Source organism: Tachypleus tridentatus, chromosome 8, assembly GCF_004210375.1.
Source record: "Tachypleus tridentatus isolate NWPU-2018 chromosome 8, ASM421037v1, whole genome shotgun sequence".
Taxonomy (NCBI): Eukaryota; Metazoa; Arthropoda; class Merostomata; order Xiphosura; family Limulidae; genus Tachypleus; species Tachypleus tridentatus.
In genome coordinates this window covers 21977651-21999067 of record NC_134832.1, presented here as the reverse complement: position 1 = coordinate 21999067, position 21417 = coordinate 21977651, and the positions used below count along the sequence as shown (strand labels likewise).

The 21417-nt window shown below is 31.0% G+C and overlaps 1 protein-coding gene across 3 annotated transcripts in view; it reads left to right on the top strand.

The window, feature by feature from the left end:
* LOC143258651 (solute carrier family 35 member F1-like) overlaps positions 1–21417 on the top strand; it is a 277728-nt gene that overhangs the window by 187825 nt on the left and 68486 nt on the right. The window contains exon 8 of one of the 3 annotated variants that reach the window (XM_076517925.1): positions 21115–21212. The exons of the other annotated variants lie outside the window; for them this stretch is intronic. Within the exon in view, the coding sequence (XP_076374040.1) occupies positions 21115–21132 (18 nt within the window). The 3' untranslated portion in view covers positions 21133–21212. Of the gene's footprint in view, positions 1–21114; positions 21213–21417 lie in introns of those variants that run through there. 3 annotated transcript variants of the gene reach the window in all.

Here is a 21417-nt window from a genome sequence, read left to right as displayed (position 1 = left end):
CGTTCGTGTCTCAGATATTAATGCTTTTTGAAACGAAGTTTAATTTGATTATTTCTTTACTGTTAGGTTATTATTAAATAATATTGTATTTATATTTAATTTATATATGTTACTTTCCAAAAAAGAAAGATATAATCAATGTTATTAGGTTATAACACTTATTGACTTACTTGACATAGTTGAACTGTAAGTCCAATTTCAGTCTTAAGAGCAAGTGTAATTAATTATAATACAAGTACATAATACAATTTTATAAACTATGGCCAGGGACGAATTAACTTAGATAACATGTTTACCATATCATGCACATTATTATTTTTTGTAAGTAAGTGTATTAGTCTAACACGTTTCAAAATTCAACTGTCAATACATCGGAATATTCATACACACCTATAGCTAGTCGATTAAATCAATTTTCTGATTTGTATATGAAAAACTGGTAAAGTAATCAAAACCGCTGCATAAGTAAAATGTAGTGGAAGAATTACCAAGTTTTTCTTCTAATTGGAACTTCTTCCACATATAAAATTGATTATTGATTACTTTTTTACTCTCACTTTTTTATCAAATGCCGAATTGTATTTAGGCTTTACAGTAAAAAACATGCAGCTTGACATTAGTTAGAACATCTGAAATTAATGCCATTCCTTGTACAAAATAAATGAAGATAAGAAAGGGGAAATAACCAACTTGTTGTAAATCGAATAACAGAACTAAATTTTCCTTTTAGCTGGTCAAAAGGTAGATCGTAGTAAACCCTAAACTATTGTATTTGAATAAGGTTATATTGCTGAGAATACGTGACGTTTACCAGACAACAAAACTTAAAACTACTTCTCGGGTATTATCCGTGTTGCCCGATCCCCAGCGAGTATTTTTCTAATAATTTCTGAAATATTACATAGTAGTTTTTGGTTACGACATATTTTAAAATCATTATTCTTAAGCTCAATCAATATCAGCAGAAAATTTATATGTATGCTCAACAAGCACCTACAATTCTTTACACGCGTAGCCAGTGTATAGACAGTCTTGTATATCAGGGAAATTGGCTAAGCATTTTTTGTTACACCGACAAAATATTTATTTTGCTGATTATGTTTTATTTTTGATAGTGTAATTAATATTGAAAATCCATTTTTATTCAACAGTACTAAAACAGTTATTCATGAAAATATTGGAAAATTATAATTTATTTTTTGTTCACTTTAATCTCAGTAAAACGTTTATGTATACTTTAAATTTATTTTGTTTATGGTTTATTAAAATTTGGGTCCAGGATTGATCTCGCTGTTAGCGTGTCTGGACGGTGAATTTGAGAATTCATGGTTCATTTCCCTTTACCGGAAAAACGTGCTTCTCAATTTGGGGCCGCGCGTACGCTATAAATGTGACGACCAAAACCGACAATTCTATCGAACAAGTGTAACCCAAGAATTGGCGGTAAGTGCTGTTAACTGTCTGCATCTCTATAGTCTAAGAATTCAAAACTAGCTATATAGACTTTTTAAACATATATATATATAGAAGTATGAGCGAAAATTCCAAAAGCTTAAAAATCAAATTAATAAATCATCTGTATGAAAACAATGATTTTAAGACATTTGTTTGGCTTATAAATAAGACAACGAAACTTACTGAAAACTTTTTAATCGTTAGGATACTAAATACAGAAATGAAACTAGGAAAATCGTTCACTGTGAGAGTGGAAATTCTTAAGCTTTTTAAGATGATTATTAGAATGACTAGTGTAGGTGCAGCAGGCATAATATTAGTCCTACTTTGCATTCGCTAATAAACTATAGTTAAAACATAATCCATTTATAAGAACCATTAACATTGTTTAGGTTAATTATAAAATGTCATCTTATTACATAGGTTTTTATCAGTGTTAAACATACCTGAATCATTCATACCCTAAATATAAAGGATTCACTTGATTTTTCACATTTAAAAAAACTACAAACTGTGTAGATAGTCACTTATTTTCTAATTTTTAACCACACTCTAGACACGTAGAGAGCAGTACATTTACTTTAAAGTTAATTGCATTCGTTTAAATAAGTTTTATTTATAAGACGTTTACAAACAGTATTTCTGACATTGCAAATGTCATAATTAATAATATTGAAATAATAATGACAATTTAAATAGTTATTATCATTTCTGATATAACTATTCAAACAACAAAAGTAATTCTGAAGTTATCCTACCTTTCGTAAGCTATCTTTACAACATCTGTACCACACTATACACATTTGTCTTAGTTCTAAATAATATTCTGTGAGCATCATGAATTTGCCAGATAGGTGTCTAAGACTATTCCTGCATTCAAGCAATAGTGAAACAGACTCTGTGAATCTAGGTGTCAATATGATCAGCATAAAAGAACGGCCTTGTATTTTCAATATTTATCCTCTCCCTTGTACAGATCTTTTACACCCGAGGTTGACACATAAAAAGTGTCCCTTTTTTGAATAATATAGGATGCGCATGCATCTCTCTGTGCCATCAATGTGAATGAGTAAATACATACTTTATAATCGTCTTCACATGAAAATAATATTGCATTCATAAAATTCAGTATATCTTGTCCGTGAATCCACAAGTTTTTATTTTTTATAGATTAAAGAACATGCTTTTACAACTAACCAGTATTATTTAGACCAAATTATTTATGTTTCGTTTGTCTTATTTACAGAATGTTATTCAATGTAAAGTCTTTATACAGAAAGAATCATATTTGTGAACTATACTTAACTTGCTCACTTCTAACTTGTTAATATTTTAGAAGATGTCATAGCGGAAAGAAGCTATTTCCCCGAATAAACATATAACTTTTAACATGTTGCACAGTAAGTGAGTTTATTGTTAAATCGACGTATTTTTAACAAAATGAAGACAAAATACTTCTGTAGAAACATAAAGCTTTAGCTCATCATTCTTTGCACAAAAACAATACTCCTCTGATCCTTTCAGATGATTAATTTATTAATTGTTACGTCTTCCTACGCGTAGAATTGTCTTTTTACGTCTAATGCATACATTAAGATACATCAAATAGCAAAAACATTGCCCAGTATGAATTTCTGCAACAGTAAAGTTTTATATCTCAAATTTAAACACTTTTATTTGTTAATAAAGTGATTAATAAACATTCTAATGTTCCGATATATATACAATATATTTTACATAATATTGTACTATATTTAGTACTTATAAGTGTTTTTTAAATCTTTGAACGTAGTTAAATATTAATGTTACAGCCAATACTGAATAGTTGTTTCATCGCCAACTAAGAGTTGCATCCAAAAGCTTTACTTCAATAAATCAGATATTGTTACGAAATATTGAGCTATGTCTGGATTTCCATTCAGTATGTAACACACAACTATCATGACGAGTCAAATATGTTTTTTGTTGTTGTTGTTTTTTTTTCTGAGAGCACTGCATTATAAAAATAAGAAAGAATTGTCCAACGAATGTTTGAGTAAAACAACTGAATGTGTTTACAATATTTGTGTAAACACTAATAATAATGGATTCTACTACTATGGTATTATTAGGGCAATGTCAATTTTTACTTGATCTTGGTTTTGTTAGAAATCATAAGCTTGCAAAGTAGATACTCTAATTAGACTGAATATATGATCTCCTACAAAGAACGAACTGAATATAAGATCGTTAATATTGTATCTGACGATTTGTGTGTTTGTTTGTTTTGTTATTATGCACAAAGCTACACAAAGGGCTATCTGTAATCTGCTTATCACAGCTATCGAAATCCGGTTTCTAGCAGTATAAGTCGGCAGACGTACCATTGGAAGACATTATCTAACAAAAAGCCACTTTGAAAGTAGAGGTTACAGTATCATTTTACACTTGGCAAGTAATGTAGTTTTCTCTGTGTATTTATATTCAGTCACCAATATAATACACATTTCGTTATGTTACAGAAGGTGTTATCAAAAGTGGGGGTTTTATTATGTAACAAATTTCGGTTGATTTTAATACTGAAGCTGAATAATGGGCCAAATTATTAGTTCTATGTATCACAATGAGCTACGATAACTGAAACTAAAACAAATTCTTTGTAAACAAAGCAGTAAACCTAAACTAGTTTTATAATTTAGGTTTAAAAGTTACCAAGCCTAAACTAAAATAATAGTTCATGTCGCGAAAAATTACATCAACATGTGATGTCCAAGTTACAACACTAAAATTTTTTTCAAATATGGTACTTTAATTTATTTTGTACACTAGTTGTTATTTCTATTATTAAACGTTTATTTCCAAACGACTTCAACGTTTTAAGATTTCGTTAGAAGTCAAAACTAAACTCATTAAAACTCATTACCATTTAATTTTGTAATATATTGAACAATATTTTTACGAATAGTTGTTAGTTAGTACACGTCAAGTAAGAGAGAAACTAATTACTTTATTCAGATTACGTAAGAAAACTCCCAGCTCCCTCGAAACACCAACATTGAAATGTTCGGTTTCATAAGTAATTTTATTCTACACTAGCCCTGACATATAAGCCATAAAAAAAAAATCACTTGACTGACCACGTTACACCTTCAACGTGAGAGAATACTTGGTTATTTTCTACGATTCGGTTTCAATTTTGAAACTGAATTGCATGAGAATTTCTATGGTCAAATGCTTTCTTTACGGATAAGCTTACAAGTATCGATTTTTTTTTTCCTGTGAATGTATCAAGTATTATTGTGATCGGTGTATCCATGAAACATACTGTACCACTAGCGCCTCCTATACGTTGTAAAGTTGTTATAATAAAATTTCTTACTGTTGCATTTCGTACTAAACTGCGTTTTTAAACTACCCACACACACACACGCATGTATTTTCACGTGATTGTAAATATTTATGTAATCATATTTCTAAATTTGTTATTGTTTTCCTATTTCGTTTTATGTCGCAGGTTACAGTATGCATTATATATATATATATATATTACCAACTTTAAGGTTAAAGGCTATTAAACTTAGATTCTGACCGCATCAAGTGAATGTTATTTTTGAAACAATGACTTTTAATATTTCAATCTTCTACTCTACAGTAGAAGACCTAGATAGATGTAAAAAAAATCGGGGACCTAACGACTATTTAAAAATATTTATTAAAAGAAATCAGAGCATGAATTATACTGTTCAATAAAAGGGAAAACGTAAATATAAAGGCTCGTAGGCAAAGGTAAATAAAATGAAGAAAATACAAAATGTGTTGACAAGTAGTTTTCTAATTTAATTTTATTAGTTGTTTTACAACATTTTTATTAAGATCTTGACCCTTTCATTAGTTAGTAGAATGGCGTCGAATGCTACCGAAACGTGTTTCATAATGTGTTCACATCAAGTCATTAGATTTCCATTAAGTAGATGTATACTAGAGTTTGTTCCTTAGGGCACATAATCTGCTTAAACCAACTGTTTTCCCCCTAGACGAAGCTGGCACAGATTTATTTGCCATGAAGCTACATTGAAGTTTTCTTTTTTCAGCAACGAATAAAATAAAAAATAATGTGTTTCTCGACGAGTCATTTTGTGACTAGAAACTTCTAGTCTGATCTTAGGTGATTCAATTGTGATATATAGCAACATCTTGCTATATCTGCGTTTCAATAATTTCTCAAGACGGTAGTGATCAATTTTTGGCGTTTGATTGGTTTGGTTTGATTTGAATTTCGCGCAAAGCTACACGAGGATTATCTGCGCTAGCCGTCCCTAATTTAGCAGTGTAAGACTAGAGAGAAGGCAACTAGTCATCATCACCCACCGCCAACTCTTGGGCTACTCTTTTAACAACGAATAGTAGGAATGACCATCACGTTATAACGTCCTCACGGCTGAAAGTGCAAACGTGTTTGGTGTGACAGGAATTAAAACCCTCGAACCTTGGATTACAAGTCGAGTGCTTTAACCACCTGGCCATGCCGGGTCCTTTAGCGTTTGAAAGAATATTGGAAAATAAACTTCAGTAGGATTTTTAAATTATAAATTATAATGCTTACTTCTAAAATTTCATAAAATAATTATGTATTGGATTTATTTACACCTGATTTGTTTTAATTTTCCACCATTTGGTTCAGAAACAAAACAGTAATTTAACTGAATAATTAACGTCACGTGTCAGCAAACATTCTTCTTTCTAATCTAATACATAAAACTCGCGTATTGGAAAATCCATGTTATCATTTTACTGTTATTTCTCTGGAAATACTGTTATCTAGAGTTTGGTCTTAAAGCTAGTTAACAAACAAAAATTAAATAAAACAAGAGTTAAAAGTTCCTTTGATTTTAATTCTTCCCAATTAAATTAATATCGATTATTTATAAACAATTATTCATGTGTAAAAAATTAGAGTTACGATGAAACTTTAATTACTGTTATTATTCATTATGAATAATATTGAAGATACGGTAAAAAATATTGGTACACAAAGTATTTAAGCTGTTTAGAAATATCATACACTGATAAGAGGTCAGCTGATTTACTGATTGATCAAGCCAACTTAAAATGTCATGGTTGGTGAAACCAATTATTAGTAATGTGAACTTAAAAACTCATCTTGCTAATGCATATAATTAAAGTCGCCATTTTGAAAATAAAAATGTGTTGTCGTCTCGCGGAATACATTTTCTCCTACTCCTTTTCTATGCAAAGAAAGTTTGTTTGGTTTTAAATCAGGAATAAGATACAAAAGAAGCGTATAAGATAATAGATCATATGTGCATAACTTCACGAAAGAATTACACTTATTTAGTAGTATGGAAGTTAGTTAAACTTAATTACTTAATTTTTACGTCATACAATAAGGACAGAAATGATCAATATTTTTAATATTGTTAAACTATGATAAATTGTTTTTAATTAGCAGTAACTTGTATTAAATGTCGTTATTTTTGAAATATTTAAATATTTAGCTTACCATTAAAATAGTTAGAGGTATCCACATTTAATAAAAAAAAGTATTACTTTTTGACGTTTAACCATACTTTTATAAGTAACGTACAATCTTTCAAAACTTATGATGCATTTCCAATATATGGTGTTTCAAAAGATAAATTAGACGTTGTAGAAACATTAAGATATAAACAATTGAAGATGATCCTAAAATATCAAACACCGCATTAGCTCTCAGTTTTTCAGAATAGAGATAAGCATTCCCTTTTCTTCATAAGATTATTATAAACTTAAAGAAGAAATTACTTTAACATCTTAGCTTTATTTATTATTTAAACACAAAAAACTATAAAATATGCCGGTAAAAGTAATACAGAATAAATTATATCGACGTCAACGTTATTTCTGTTTATTTTCTCAAAAAGAATGTCTAAACCAGTAAGGATATCAAAGATCTGTTGACAACTGAAAACCAATGTAAATAACTCTTCGTTTGTACAAATTATTTGCTTATAGGTTTACTACAAATTTATTTTATCAGTTTCTGACGTAGTTGAGAGAATAGAGATAAAAGAAGAGTTATTAGTGAATAGGTTTTCTAAACTTTTTCTTCATATCTTTAGAATAATGTTCACTTAATTTCAAATATTTTTCTCAGAATTACTGAGCAGAAACTAAGATACTGTTTCCTTAGTAATCGCAACATTATTATTTCTATTTCACTTCACTCCCCTTTTATCAAAAACTGTCTTTCACTTTTTCAATGGCTGAGCAGTTTGGCGATGGTTCGTCTCCAGTAATATTTTCCCTAATCATTCCCCGTTTCTTATAAACTAAGAATTTGATCGCAACGCTTGGTTTTTACCTATCCTGTCAAGTTGGTTCTTTTTGTAACAGTATTCTCGGGTTATAAATTAGTCGAAGAAGCGTGAAACTTATGAATGGGAGCCTCAAGCCTAACATCTCTTTGCTAAATGTACGAAGCCCTTAATAACTCGTGACGCGTAAAATCGCTTCGTTCCTGGCACTTGGACACAGTGGGAGTGTGCTAACTGAGAACGAACAAGAATCCTTCCTATAAGCAGCAAGTAGTAGCGTCGCTTTCTCAACTATCACATCAACAGTGTAATAAAATGCTAATTGTATAGGAGATGAGCTATAGAAAGGTACTAGAATAGGGTAAACAATGCATTAATGCTCTTGTTTGACGTCTTGTTCCTATTATTACCATTCTTTGCATCTCTCGTCTTCTTATGTCAAGAGATTACTTCTGCCTAATGGGCATACTCATTCCGTCTTATCCTTCCTAAAGTTTACCAAGTACGAGAACTTTTATTTATTTTCGTAATTGATTCACTCTTTAGGAATTACAGTGTTTCCAAGATTTGTAATAGGACAAGCCTATTTAGCTTGGATCTGAAAGAAAAACAAAAACACATGCACATACAAAATAACATGCTTGCAAGACTACTGATTAAAATTTCTCTAAAGACTAAATTGTAAGTACAATCAATATGCAACTACAGCAAAAATGTTAAACTGAATTGAAATATAACAACATTCGGTATTGTAGACAGCTGGCATTATAAATACACAACCAAATGTTTATTTGTTTGTTTTGAATTTCGTGCAAAGCTACACGAGGGCTATTAGCGCTTGCCATCCCTAATTTAGTTGTGTAAGACTAGAGGGAGGGCAGCTAGTCATCACCATCCATCATTATCTCTTGGACTATTCTTTTACCAACGAATAGTGGGATTGAACGTCACATTATAGCGCCCTTACGGCTGAAAGGGCGAACATGTTTGATTTGACAGGGATTCGAACCCGCGTTCCTCAGATTACGAGTAGAGCACCCTAACCACCTAGCCATGCCGGGTCTACGACAAATGAACAAAAAAATTGACAAGGCAGATTGTAATGGATAAAATCTTAAACGTTTATTTTAATCTTATGTTTGTTTCAATTTGATGTATATTGTTGGATGTGTATTGCGCAAGTCCCGCCTGTTCTCTACATTTGTAGAAAATTCTCAATAGCAAGAATCAACAATTTGTTGTTTACGTGTTTTCGAACATTCTTAAACATTTGAGAATCTCGCCTTAAACTTTTTAACCAACGTACCAAGAGAGAATTGTCAATATTTGTCAGCTATACCTAGTATACTGTAAGCTTCGGAAGCTATAATTGTGATTAACCCTTATTAATTGGAAAACTACAGAATTTGACCAGGAACGTTTATTGGTTTCGAAGGTTAAGAACCGCTTCACTTCAGAGAATTAACGTCAGACATTAGTGTTTTTACGAGTACATTAGACACTTACCTTCCTCTGTAAAATGTATGCTTGTAAACAGCGTTAGGCCAAACAAGAATAGAGCTAGTTAGCATTCTCGTCAAGTGAAGTATATCTCTGTATCAACATAAAAGTAATTTGCGCCTTGTGGACCTGGATTGTCGATAGAATATTAAGTTCCACACCATACAGAAGACTGAATATTGTTTGTGAATTTTTGTATATAATTAAGTATTTGTATTAACTATTTGTAGTAACCGTCATTTTAAATTGCATTTTTTTTGGGATATTTAAATATATTTGTGTTGAGAACGAAAATTATGTGTATCAGTGTTGTGGCAAATATCACAAATTTCATAAATATTAACAATTAATTAACTTCTAAATTAAAATTTCCGGTTATTTGAAATATTAATATGTAACGTACGTAACATAATAAATCGGATACTCGACCGACTTTGTTTGTTTTGAATTTCGCGCAAAGCTACTCGAGGGCTATTTGCGCTAGCCGTCCCTAATTTAGCAGTGTAAGACTAGAGGGAAGGGAGCTAGTCATCACCACCAACCGCCAACTCTTGGCTACTCTTTTACCAACGAATAGTGGGATTCACCGTAACATTATAACGCCCCCACGGCTGAAAGGGCGAGCATGTTTGGTGTAACTGTGATTTGAACCCGCGACCCTCGGATTACGAGTCGAACGCCTTAACACGCTTGGTCATGCCGGGCACTCGACCAAGATAAATTATAATACGTAATATAATGAATTGGGAGCTCGCGTTTGAGATCTGAAACAGAGACAAAATTATTTCACAATTAAAATTCAAATCATAATTCATTTTATATTTATCTGTGCCAGCACGATTTGATCATGTTTGCTTTTTAAGGTTTTATTGAGTCACACTTCCTCAAACAACTAGAAAGGTATTACAAAAGTGCATTACTCGAGCTTGTCAAAATCTTAGAATTAGAGGCTTAAAGAATCAATGAGTAAAAATAAACTAAACAGCGTATATTAAAATACTAGTCGATGATCATTTGTTGTCTGAGGAAGCATTTGGGAAATACTCTACTATCTCCACTAGCTAATCAGAATTGAGTGACAAAGATAAGTTTGAAATCCAGTTAAAACTCAAACAAATTGTGCTTGAACAAACCCGCATTGAAGCCCAGAAAGAGCAATCTTGTATCGAAGCGAAAAGAGAAAGTAAGCGTCTCGAAGTCGAACAAGCTCATAAAAAGGAAATTAGGCTGAAGGAAATGGGAAAAAAAACGTTAACAAGACACTAAAGATATATTCTCAATATTTAAGTGTTCGGGTACAATTGTTACAAACTGCACCCAACACACAGCAAACTGTATCAGTCAGCTTAGAATAATTTTCAAAATGAAAGATCGGTTCTACTTAAATATATGAGATTTCTTTTATTATTTTAATTATCTCACGTTTTGAAACATTGCTGCTATATATAAAACGAAGATTTCAAATAATTAACAATGTCCAATTTTGATTTATGTAACAGCAGTGATAACATCAAAGATAGGACAAGGTTTTGTTTTTCATAAACATTCGCAACAGGATTTATTACATGTTTCCCATGTATATGTTACAAACTTTACAATTGTTTTCGTTAAGAATAAATATACATGAGTCATATTATTAGGCTTAATCATATTACAATGCCAGTAATTTTTTTGCTACTGTTGAAAACAATAAATGATAATTTTCCATTTATCTGTAGATTTTCCATTAAAAGTTCATGAAACAAGAAACTAACTCATAGACCCATACAATCTTGAAATTGTGTCAAAAATGATCACACGGTCACTCATGACATGAGCGAATAATAATAAGATAATATCATTATCTTAATACATCATCAATGGTTAGAAAGAAGAATCTGAGCATTTTTAAGGGTCGTCACATACTATTCTTTAAACAATTAATTACTAATACTTAAAAAAGCAAAACTTACCATTTTCTATAGATTATTCACTTTAAAACATACCATATAAATACAACTCATAAAACTTTGTAGCTATCGTTCTTTGTCATTGAAACCCACGAAATAAACAAATATTCAAAGTTCTGTATCAGTTCAATAACATTTCAGTCAAATTTTCACAATGCACAATTCTTAGGTGATTGTCATAGCAAAAATAATATCCAAACATAAAGATACATTGAAAGTAGCATTGACACGCATGACAAAAATCACATCTAAGTTGACAAAGTCAATTTCACAATACGCAGCCAAACCGAGTAATTCAGTTTTACATGAATTATTCTTCATTTACATTTTATGAAATGTACAAAAAATCATCAGAGTCCTGTGATTTTCTTATACGAAACCCACTTCTTATCATAGACTAATGTCTTTAGTACATGTAAATAACACCTCGGACACGTACATTGAAATATTTTTAACAAAATTTGAAAATACACTATTTATGAAAGTATATTATAAATAAATGTCAAGTTTAATCAGTTATGGTTAAATTGCACAACATGAATATTTGTTTCTTAAAAATCTCTATTTCATTTATAAAACTCGTGTTTGGTCATAACCCAATGTAAGATATTTATTATATGTATGTAAAAGACATATTTCATAAGCTTACTGAACCATTTGTGAATAAAACTTCAAGATATACTAATACGGCCTGGCATGGCCAGGTGAGTTAAGGCGTGCGATTCGTAATCTGAGGGTCGCGAGTTCACTTCCCCGTTGCACCAAACATGCTCGCCCTTTCAGCCGTGGGGGCGTTATAATGTTACGGTCAATTCGTTAGTAAAAGAGTAGCCCAAGAGTTGGCGGTGGGTGGTGATGACTAGCTGCCTTCCCTCTAGTCTTACACTGCAAAATTAGTGACGGCTAGCGCAGATAGCCCTCGAGTAGCTTTGCGAGAAATTCATAAAACAAACTATACTACTACGATATTTAAGAAAATGTCTTAGTTTATAAAATCCTGACATATGCCTCAGTAATACCTGCTATATATAATTGTTCAAGCATACTACCACAATGGAAATATACGGATAAAATGATCAAAGTTTCTTCATTTTAGAAACTATACAAAATATTTGGAAACTAAACTACCTATCCCTCGTTGTGCTGACTTTTACATACCACTAACTTACATTTTACAACTGATATGTTATCTTCAACACATATATATAAGTAAAGACGTAAGTTTAATGTCTAGGATTACAGAATAAACCTTGCTGTATATCCAATATACATTAACTTTGGTAACGGTTTTGTATCAGAATAAATTTGTATATTCTTACACTATATACAATGTTACAAAAAGCTAAATGTACGTTAACAATACTTGATGGTTCAATAAGAAGTTATTTTCTACTTCTAATTTACCACTTTCTGTTTTTGATCTAGAACTCACATATTTGTCATTAATTATTCTTAATTATTAATTACTAAATTATTTATTAATTATTCTTCAACAAATTTTTCCGCAGTTGGTACGTCGATGATTAATATAATTCCAACGAACGAAAAGGATAGAATGAAAGTGTTTTCACAGAGTATAACTTGTCTCTAGGTCAAAGGTTATTTTCGTTTTTTGTTACTCAGAGCAGTATACCTTAATACTATGTTTTTTATTGACCCCAGTGTCTGAAGAGCATATTAATTTTTAAAATACAAATTACTTTCAGCATCTATTATATTTTTGAGTTAAATGTACACACACGTGTATAAGTATATTAGATATGAAAACAGTGCATTGGTTATAATAGAGAGCAAAAGTATTTTAGTGCAAAACTCTAGAATGTAAATCAGTATTTTTTTTATGAAAAATACAGTGTCATAAAAGCGTGTGAATAAATTATTTAACAATCAGATTTTTTTCAGAAGCTTTATGCATACAACTGACGGATGTACCTAGGTATTTTTGTTACCGTCGTTGTTTAGTTTCAAACATAAATCCTAGACTTTGTCGAACAATTATAAATTACAAGAGAGATTCTTAGAATATATTGAATCATTACGTTTTCTTTGCTATTTATTTAATGTTCGTTAAAGTACGTTGTCTCTTTTCAGCCACGGTTCGTTTAAAGAAAACCATTAAAAAACACAATCAATCTAATTTCAGCGAATGCTTCGTTAAGTAAGTAAGTAATTATTCTATACAGTTTTAAGCTACAGTGATAATAAGTAAATCCCAAATTCAACATCCAGCTTTTCTGTACAGGGATCCGGAAGTTAATTACAGTTTATTAGGTTAGAAGGCAAGCTGGATTACAGGTTATTAGAACACAGAGTAAGCTATTCCATAATATTATTTAAACCTTGAAACCATTCCTTAAAATAAAAATGTTAAGAAACAACAGAAACTCTAAATAGTATGTTACATTATTTATAGATGTTTCCATACCACTGATAACAACTGGATTACTATGAGTGAAACTAACAAAATACTTTTCTGAAGAGTTGTCAGTAGATCATCAAATTTAACACATTTGTTTTGCTACTAGCTGGACGGAAACTATATAAATTCATGATTAATGAAAAGTTGTCTTAGGACAAGAAGAGCTGCTTCTTTTATACATAATTGAAAACGAAAACATCTTAAAATGTCAGTAAAAAAACATGAAAAAACCTGCAAATTTGTATCTCCATGTTGACCCAACAAATTTTCATGTCTTATTTTTGAAGACCCATCACCAGCGAGAAACGTAGTAGCAGAAAGCATAAAAACGACCATTAAATTCGCAAAAGTGAAAATTTGTGTAATTCTTCCCTTTAACTTGCTGAACCTTCAAACTAAATTTGGTGAAGCGCCATCTACTGGGAGCATACTAATTGTAAAAAAAAATACGCTAATAAAAATAACAAAATATAAAACTGAAATTTTGTATGTAGCCTCCGCATGTACGTAATGAGCATTTATAGCAATTTTGGTAAAGATCCATCCACAACCTGCAAAGTAGTTAAATAGCTCAATGTGCAGCTTTGTGCTTAATTAAAATGAACAGACGTAAAAACAGATACACTAACATACAAAGGACAGCACTGTTATATTTAAATATATATCAGGGTATCTTGTACACAGACACTGTCATGGAAACAAGTATATAACGTATATGTATATATATATATATATTTAAAGGAAAAGAAAGAAAAAAATATTTAGAAGCCCATTTCAAACAGGATATCAAGGAGATTGCTCCTAAGCTTAGTGCGTCAATTCTCTCTCTCTCTATGTACACACACACAAACACACACATATATATATATATATGATGTTATAAACCTCTTTTTCTTGTAAAGTCGGGCATAGCACATGGTTTGCGTGCTTAGACTGTGAAATATGCGTTCATGGTTCGCGATCCGTCAAATCATCTGTTTAAAGCATGGGTAATCCTGTTTCATTTTAGTTTGCTAACATATTTATAGCACATATCGAACCATAATTTTTTTAGCTTAATCCCTCCGCCCTTTATCCTGGTATTGATTTGTCAATGGGACTTCTGCCAAACACACACACACACACTTTCTCTTATTACATAAATTCCTTTTATCCCAGCATTAAATTCACCATCGAACACGAAAACAAGAAGCAATTATCCTTTCTTAGCCTCAACAATATTAGATATAACACATGATTCAAAACCAAAACTCACCATAAGTACACTCACACTAACTTCTACGTCCCTTTGAATTCTGTTCATGAAACTGAACAAATAAACCATTAAAACCCTCATGAATACAACTTCAACATCTCCTAAATGGATAGTATTTGTTGGTTTTTTGAGCTTCGTGCAAAACCACCCGAAAGCTATCTGCGCTGGCTGTCCCTAATTTAGCAGTGTAAGACTAGAGGGAAGACATTTGGTAATCACTATCCACCGTTAAGTCTTTGGCTAAATATTTTTTCTTTCTTTTCCTTTAAATATATATATATATTACCAAGAAATAATGAGATTTACTGTCGCATTATAATGTCCCTATAGGTGGAAGGGAGAATGAGCATGGCGGATTTGAACCCGCATGCCTCAGTTTACTAGTAGAACACCGTAACCACCTGGCCATGTCGGTTCGTATAAAAGTTTATGTAGCTGAACTTAGAATGAATACTTAATCATGAACCGTCTTGCCACATCCTTCAGTCAGTATGTTGCTGCATTCAAAAACATAAAAGCGAGGCATTGTGACCACAATTACTTCAGAATGACAGCAATATAATGGTTTTAATATAGCTTAGTAGACTATGTATTGTTGTAGAAAGATGGTTGTCAGCAGTCTTTGGGTGACGTCACTATCTGCTAAAAGCTGATAATGGCGTGCTTTGTTCACATTATAGAGGTCACCATAGAGGTCAGTGGTCATAACTATGATTTGTCTGATCATAGTGATAAACATGTTGTAGATGGCAACGTCTTGAATTAACATAATTGCTTAACGGATTACGTGAAGCTAAAATTTGTTTCAAACTGATATCACGTAACGTACAATTAAAATAAACGGAAATAATTACCAATCAATTCTGTTGTATGAGCCACCATAACGGAATAAGAATATTCTCATGTGATTTAAGTATTTTACCCGTAAATAATTATAGCTCCAAACGGCTCAGCTTTATCTGTTCGGACATGCAACGCTAGAAACCGATTTTTGATATCCGTGGTATCACAGATAGCCCATAGTAAAACTTTATGCTTAAATAAAAACGAACCAAGGTACTTTTAGAGCGCTTAAATTGTGGAGTAGCTGGGATTTTGATAAGCTAGAGATATACTTTGTGTAAAATTTCAAAATTATTACATTTATTTAAAATTCACACCACGGGTATCGAAACCCCATTTTTTTTACAGTTGTAAGCCTGTTGGTTTATAGCTGAACCACTGTGGCCATTATTTGCTATATTCATGTCCATTTTTAATAAAGAGCAGATTATTAACGAATAATTTGAATATGTTTATTACAAAGTTAATGAAATAATAATTGAGTAGGTATTTTCAATAGATGGTTTGAATTCAGTAAAATTACTTTGAATCTTAACTTTCTATTCATTTAACAAAAGATTATAAATACTTCTTTTTTACTATAATTACTTTATCATAAATGTCAGGTTATGATACCCAGTCACCTCTATAAACAGAAGTGACTGAGAGTTATTGAGACGGTAGTCATAAATGTCAGAACACTGGATTTACCATTGATCGCAGTGATTATTATTTTGTCTTCAAAATGCTCCGTGATGTTTTTTTTCATATGTTCGAAACTCTATTTTTTCCTATTTCCAAGTTCCTTTTCATTTTCTCAGTTGAAAGTATGTTTTTGGGAATGGATGGCAATGGTACCTGTACTTACCTTTTGAATCAATCTCTACTGAATTAAATCAATCACGTATCATCATTATCATTCTCTTTGAGTAACTTAGCTGCTTTCATGAAAACTTTAGATCTTTCTAAATCATTTAGTCTTCCTTGCGTCTTTTTTCACTCTCTTTGGACATCCTTGATTAACTGTGTCGTATGTTAAACTATCTGTTTCCTCGTCATACGAAGCATGAACATCTTCTGCACATTATAGTTATGCAAGAACTTTCATGTCCCAGTTTTCATTTCACTATTTACACATTTACCGGGAGGATTCTTAGAAATTTCTGGGATTTTTTTTGAGAAGATCTTAAACTCCGTTTTTATTCATTATACTTAGCTGGCTGTCCACAAAATGGACAATTATGTTTGAAGAACGATTGGTGCTCCATTTATTGCAGAACACGATTCAGAGAAGTAGGTCCATTTGTGCCCTTTGAGTGCCTTTTGTCCATGGCAATACGATCCTAACAATATCTCTGGCATCCTTAGCACATATTTTGATTTGATGCTATTCCTTTCATAAAGAACTATAAGAAAACAAAAAATACATTCCCTTACCTTTATTGCTGGTGAACAAACTTACTGGGCTGAAAAGAAAATGACTTTTGTTAAATCCATGCATAATTAACCTACCTCTCTCTCTACCTCTAACATTTTTCATGCATGTTGTCTTTCCAGCACATTTGTTACTTTTACAAATTAAGAAAAGCATATCTCAGCTGCTATATAATTGAAACAAAATCTGAAATAATAAGGGTACTAATGGTGAGCATGAGAATAAAATTAATCTAGAAAAAGCGCAAATGCAAAATATTACTACCGAGGTTGCCATGTAAAACATTTTTTAGCTGCCCCTGAACATGTGATATTTTTATGTTGTTTATTGTTGTGATTTTCTTTCATGGAAAAATGGTTTTGTACTAGACGTGTGTCTTCGAAGATTATGATGGAGGTGCTTAAAATCAAGAGAGGCAGTAAACATGTTTACCATTAAATCGTATTATTATGGTAAATATTAAAATATAAATACTAATAAGTAACTTGATCATGATTAATGCTATCTCTGTAACATTTTCTTTTTGAAGGCGCCCAGATTAACACAGATATTAAATATATCGGGCATTGAAATATTATATCTTTTAAAACTACATTTAATCGTGACTGGATTATCAATACAAACAAAACACAAAACATACATGCTATTTCAAAAGGATAAATTATTATTTGGCAATAATTTAGAAATAAATAATGACTGTAAATAAGCACTATTTATTTGAAGAAAAAAGTCAAGTTTGTACACAGAAAGTAGAACATAAAATTTTGAAACCTAAACCACATATTAAACAAATAATTTTGATGTGGTCTTTAAGCTTTCTTTTGAAAAAAATCATTTTAATTCTGAACAAGAAAATGCCTCTAATGATTATCCAAAGAAATGCATTGAGAAGCAAGTTAGGTGTAAAAGTAGACCAATCATTATATTACTATTATCATTATTCAGATCTGTTTATTTGAGAATATGTAAAAATGACTTTTCTTTGAAATATGATTGATTGTTGGGAATTAAGCACAAAGCTAAAAAATGGGCGGCTATCTGTGCTCTGCTCACCACAGGTATCGAAACCTGGTTTCTAGTGATGTGACTCCCCAGAAAATCTGTTTTGCTAATAAGGGGATTGATTTATGATCTTAAAAATCTATACAGGAGGAAAAATAATAAAAAGATGAAATGTCTAACAAATACTAAGTAAATAACTGAAGTTAAAAGTGTGGGTGAAAATTTCTTATTTCTACTTCAAATATTACTTGGCCATGAGCAACAAATAACCATTTTGTAAAGAAAGGGAAAATAATATTGAAACTTTGTAACTGAACCCTGTACAAAGAAAATAACACAAAATGTTATTTTGATAATCAGATATGAAGAAGTACTCGATAACCTGTATCTTAAAATCGCATCCAAACTTGATTACTTGATCAGTTCAAGTAAGGCTCTATAACATATATTAGAGAGGTAAAGTGTATTTGTAAGTAAGTATCATAGTCGAACTTAAAAGTCTCTATAAAGTTTATTATGACAAGTAATGGAAAGAGTTTCGTTACTAGTAGTAAAATAATAAAATTGTTACAATAATACTTGTTTTCAGAAATAATTACAAAACTAATTAAGAGTGTTTTTATAGAAATGGATAAAGTCAGTTAAAAATTATTATGGTTTTAAACTTTATAAAACATTACAGTTTATATTACCTTGCTGTTTTTAAAATATTTTAACATCATATGCTAGTTATACACTAACCTATCATTAATCATGATACATCAAGTTTCAAAATTTTTGGGTGATTAATTAATTTTCTTTCTGCCCTAAAATTTAAATCTCGTATAGTCTGCAAACTGCAGCCTTTTGCATCGACCAAAAAGGTTGTTAATATCAATAAAAAACAAACTAAAAAATACATTTTCTTGGTTTTTAATATAAAACTACCTTCCATGTAGCATACATATTAATGTTAATTAATCACATTTATTTCCATCGTATTATTTTAGTTTTATGTGATACTTAGCATCGTATCTTGGAAACTTTAAGACGATGATTAACTTATAATGGAACACAGCCCACTAAGATACAGACAAACTAGTACTAATAATGTGCAAGGATAGATGAAATATAGAACTCCTCTCTACGTCTGACAGGTCATTGATAGTTCTTAACACACTGCGGCACTTATGAGGGTTATCTTTCTTTGTACGTCTTTAATAAATGAGGACTTTATATTAGAACATCTGCAAAATAATGACTCTGTAAATTTTTTGTCCCAGTCATTGGGTGTAAGTTTGAAGACACGGGCAAATTTTTGTGAGTGATTTAGCTAGCAAATGTGTGATTTTATAAATGAGTTCACTGATCTAATAATGGTTGAGTAAAAAGCAAGACTGTGAGTAATTCTGTGAAAGAAAGAACGATTGACTGAATGATAAGTGAAACATTGAAAGATTATGGAAGTAGGTTTAAATTAGAGCTGTTGATTAGCAGATTATTCTACGTTTTAACCGACATATGTTTGAGAAATAAAAGTAAAAAGGTGATTAAGATTCAGCCGTAGGGGCGTTATAATGTTAGGTTAATCCCACTATTCGTTGGTAAAAGAGTAGCCCAAGAGTTGGCGGTGGGTGGTGATGACCAGCTGCCTTCCCTCTAGTCTTACACTGTTAAATTAGGGACGGCTAGCACAGATAGCCCTCGAGTAGCTTTGCGCAAAATTAAAAACAAGCAAACAAATTTTCGATCAAAAACGAAAAACATCATTATTAACTGTGATATTCACTTTATTTTTGAAAATATTTTTGAATGACGTGTGTCGTGATTAGGCTTACAGGATATGTTGCAAATTAAATTGGAAACGTATATAAACCCTTCTAATATTTAAAAACTTTTGATATCAAAGAAACGAATTTTACCTCTGGTTATAAAACAGGACTGAAAACAATAATGACAAAATAATATAAATGGTTTAATCTTTTATTTTTGTCAGTAGAGTTACATTTAGCATTCAAATAAAATTATGTGGCCTTGCTTTAAAATGTACTCTACCTGAAGGGAGACAAAACAAATAAAAGTAATTATGTTTTTTGAATAAATTCTAATAAAAGATATATTGAAATTGCACGGTACAAAAGACTTATCAAACAATTTCATACAAAAAATAAATTAAAAATTAATTTTTTCTTAACATTCGATAATCTTAGAGAGTTTTCTCGCATTCGAAGCTTATACTTTTTTACCTCAAAAACACTGTGTAAATCTGTAAGAAACACAAACTCACCCGCACTTACACATAGACAAAACCACATATACTTGCCAAATTCCAAACACAAAAAATAATTTTACAAATGTGGTCATGGTCATGTTGTTCTGATGGAATAAAAGGGCTAGACTTAACTAGAAGGAAGAGGTCTAGATTGAACCTGACCCTCTCAAGTCATAAAACTGCAGCTTAAATTCCGATGTGTTTCCAGATGAGTTATTGTGATTCTTGTGCGTTTAAAATATTTTTTTAGGAGACTTCACATAAGTTTTTCTGCCAAATATCATCGAAATTGGTTCGGTCAATTCCTTATAGCTTGCGACACCATTCAAAAAGACAGACAGACAATTCTGCTTCATACAATACAAATTAAATAAACACATTGAATTCTAATGCAGGTATTTAATGGTAATTTATAATTGGGTATCATAGTATATCTTTAAAGCTAATTTAGAGATTACATTTATATGAACAAAACCGCTGTATTTATTTCATATTGGTCGTTATTTTAATTTCTTTAAATATGAAATGGATATTTTTTAGATTATTAGATTAATTTGATACGTAAAAGGATACAATGTAAATTCCGCTAGGGAATGTGTTCTGTAATTTTGTTTTCAATATACTAGCACTACCTGTTACTTGATGGAAATATAAAATATCGTATTCTGTAATATGTATTTCTTGTAATGATGTATTTATGTATTGTATAAGGATAATCTCGTCGTCACTCTAGGAAAGAAATTACGTATAAGTATCAACAACAGCTGTTCTAACCAATTTTCTGCAAAACTGAATTTCCGCTCGAGAGACACTGCGTGAATATTAAACTTGATTTCTAATACAAGCGTGGTAATCAAAAAGCCAAATGGTAAGTTTATGTCTGAAGCACAAAGTATTAGTGATTCTAGTATTTTACTACGACTAACATTGATGCATTTAACATTTCAGAAGTAAAAAGTTTTTTTTGTCAAGAATACAACTTAAATTAAGTTTTATAGTCTCGCATTTTATTAATTCATAAAATTTAAAATTTCTA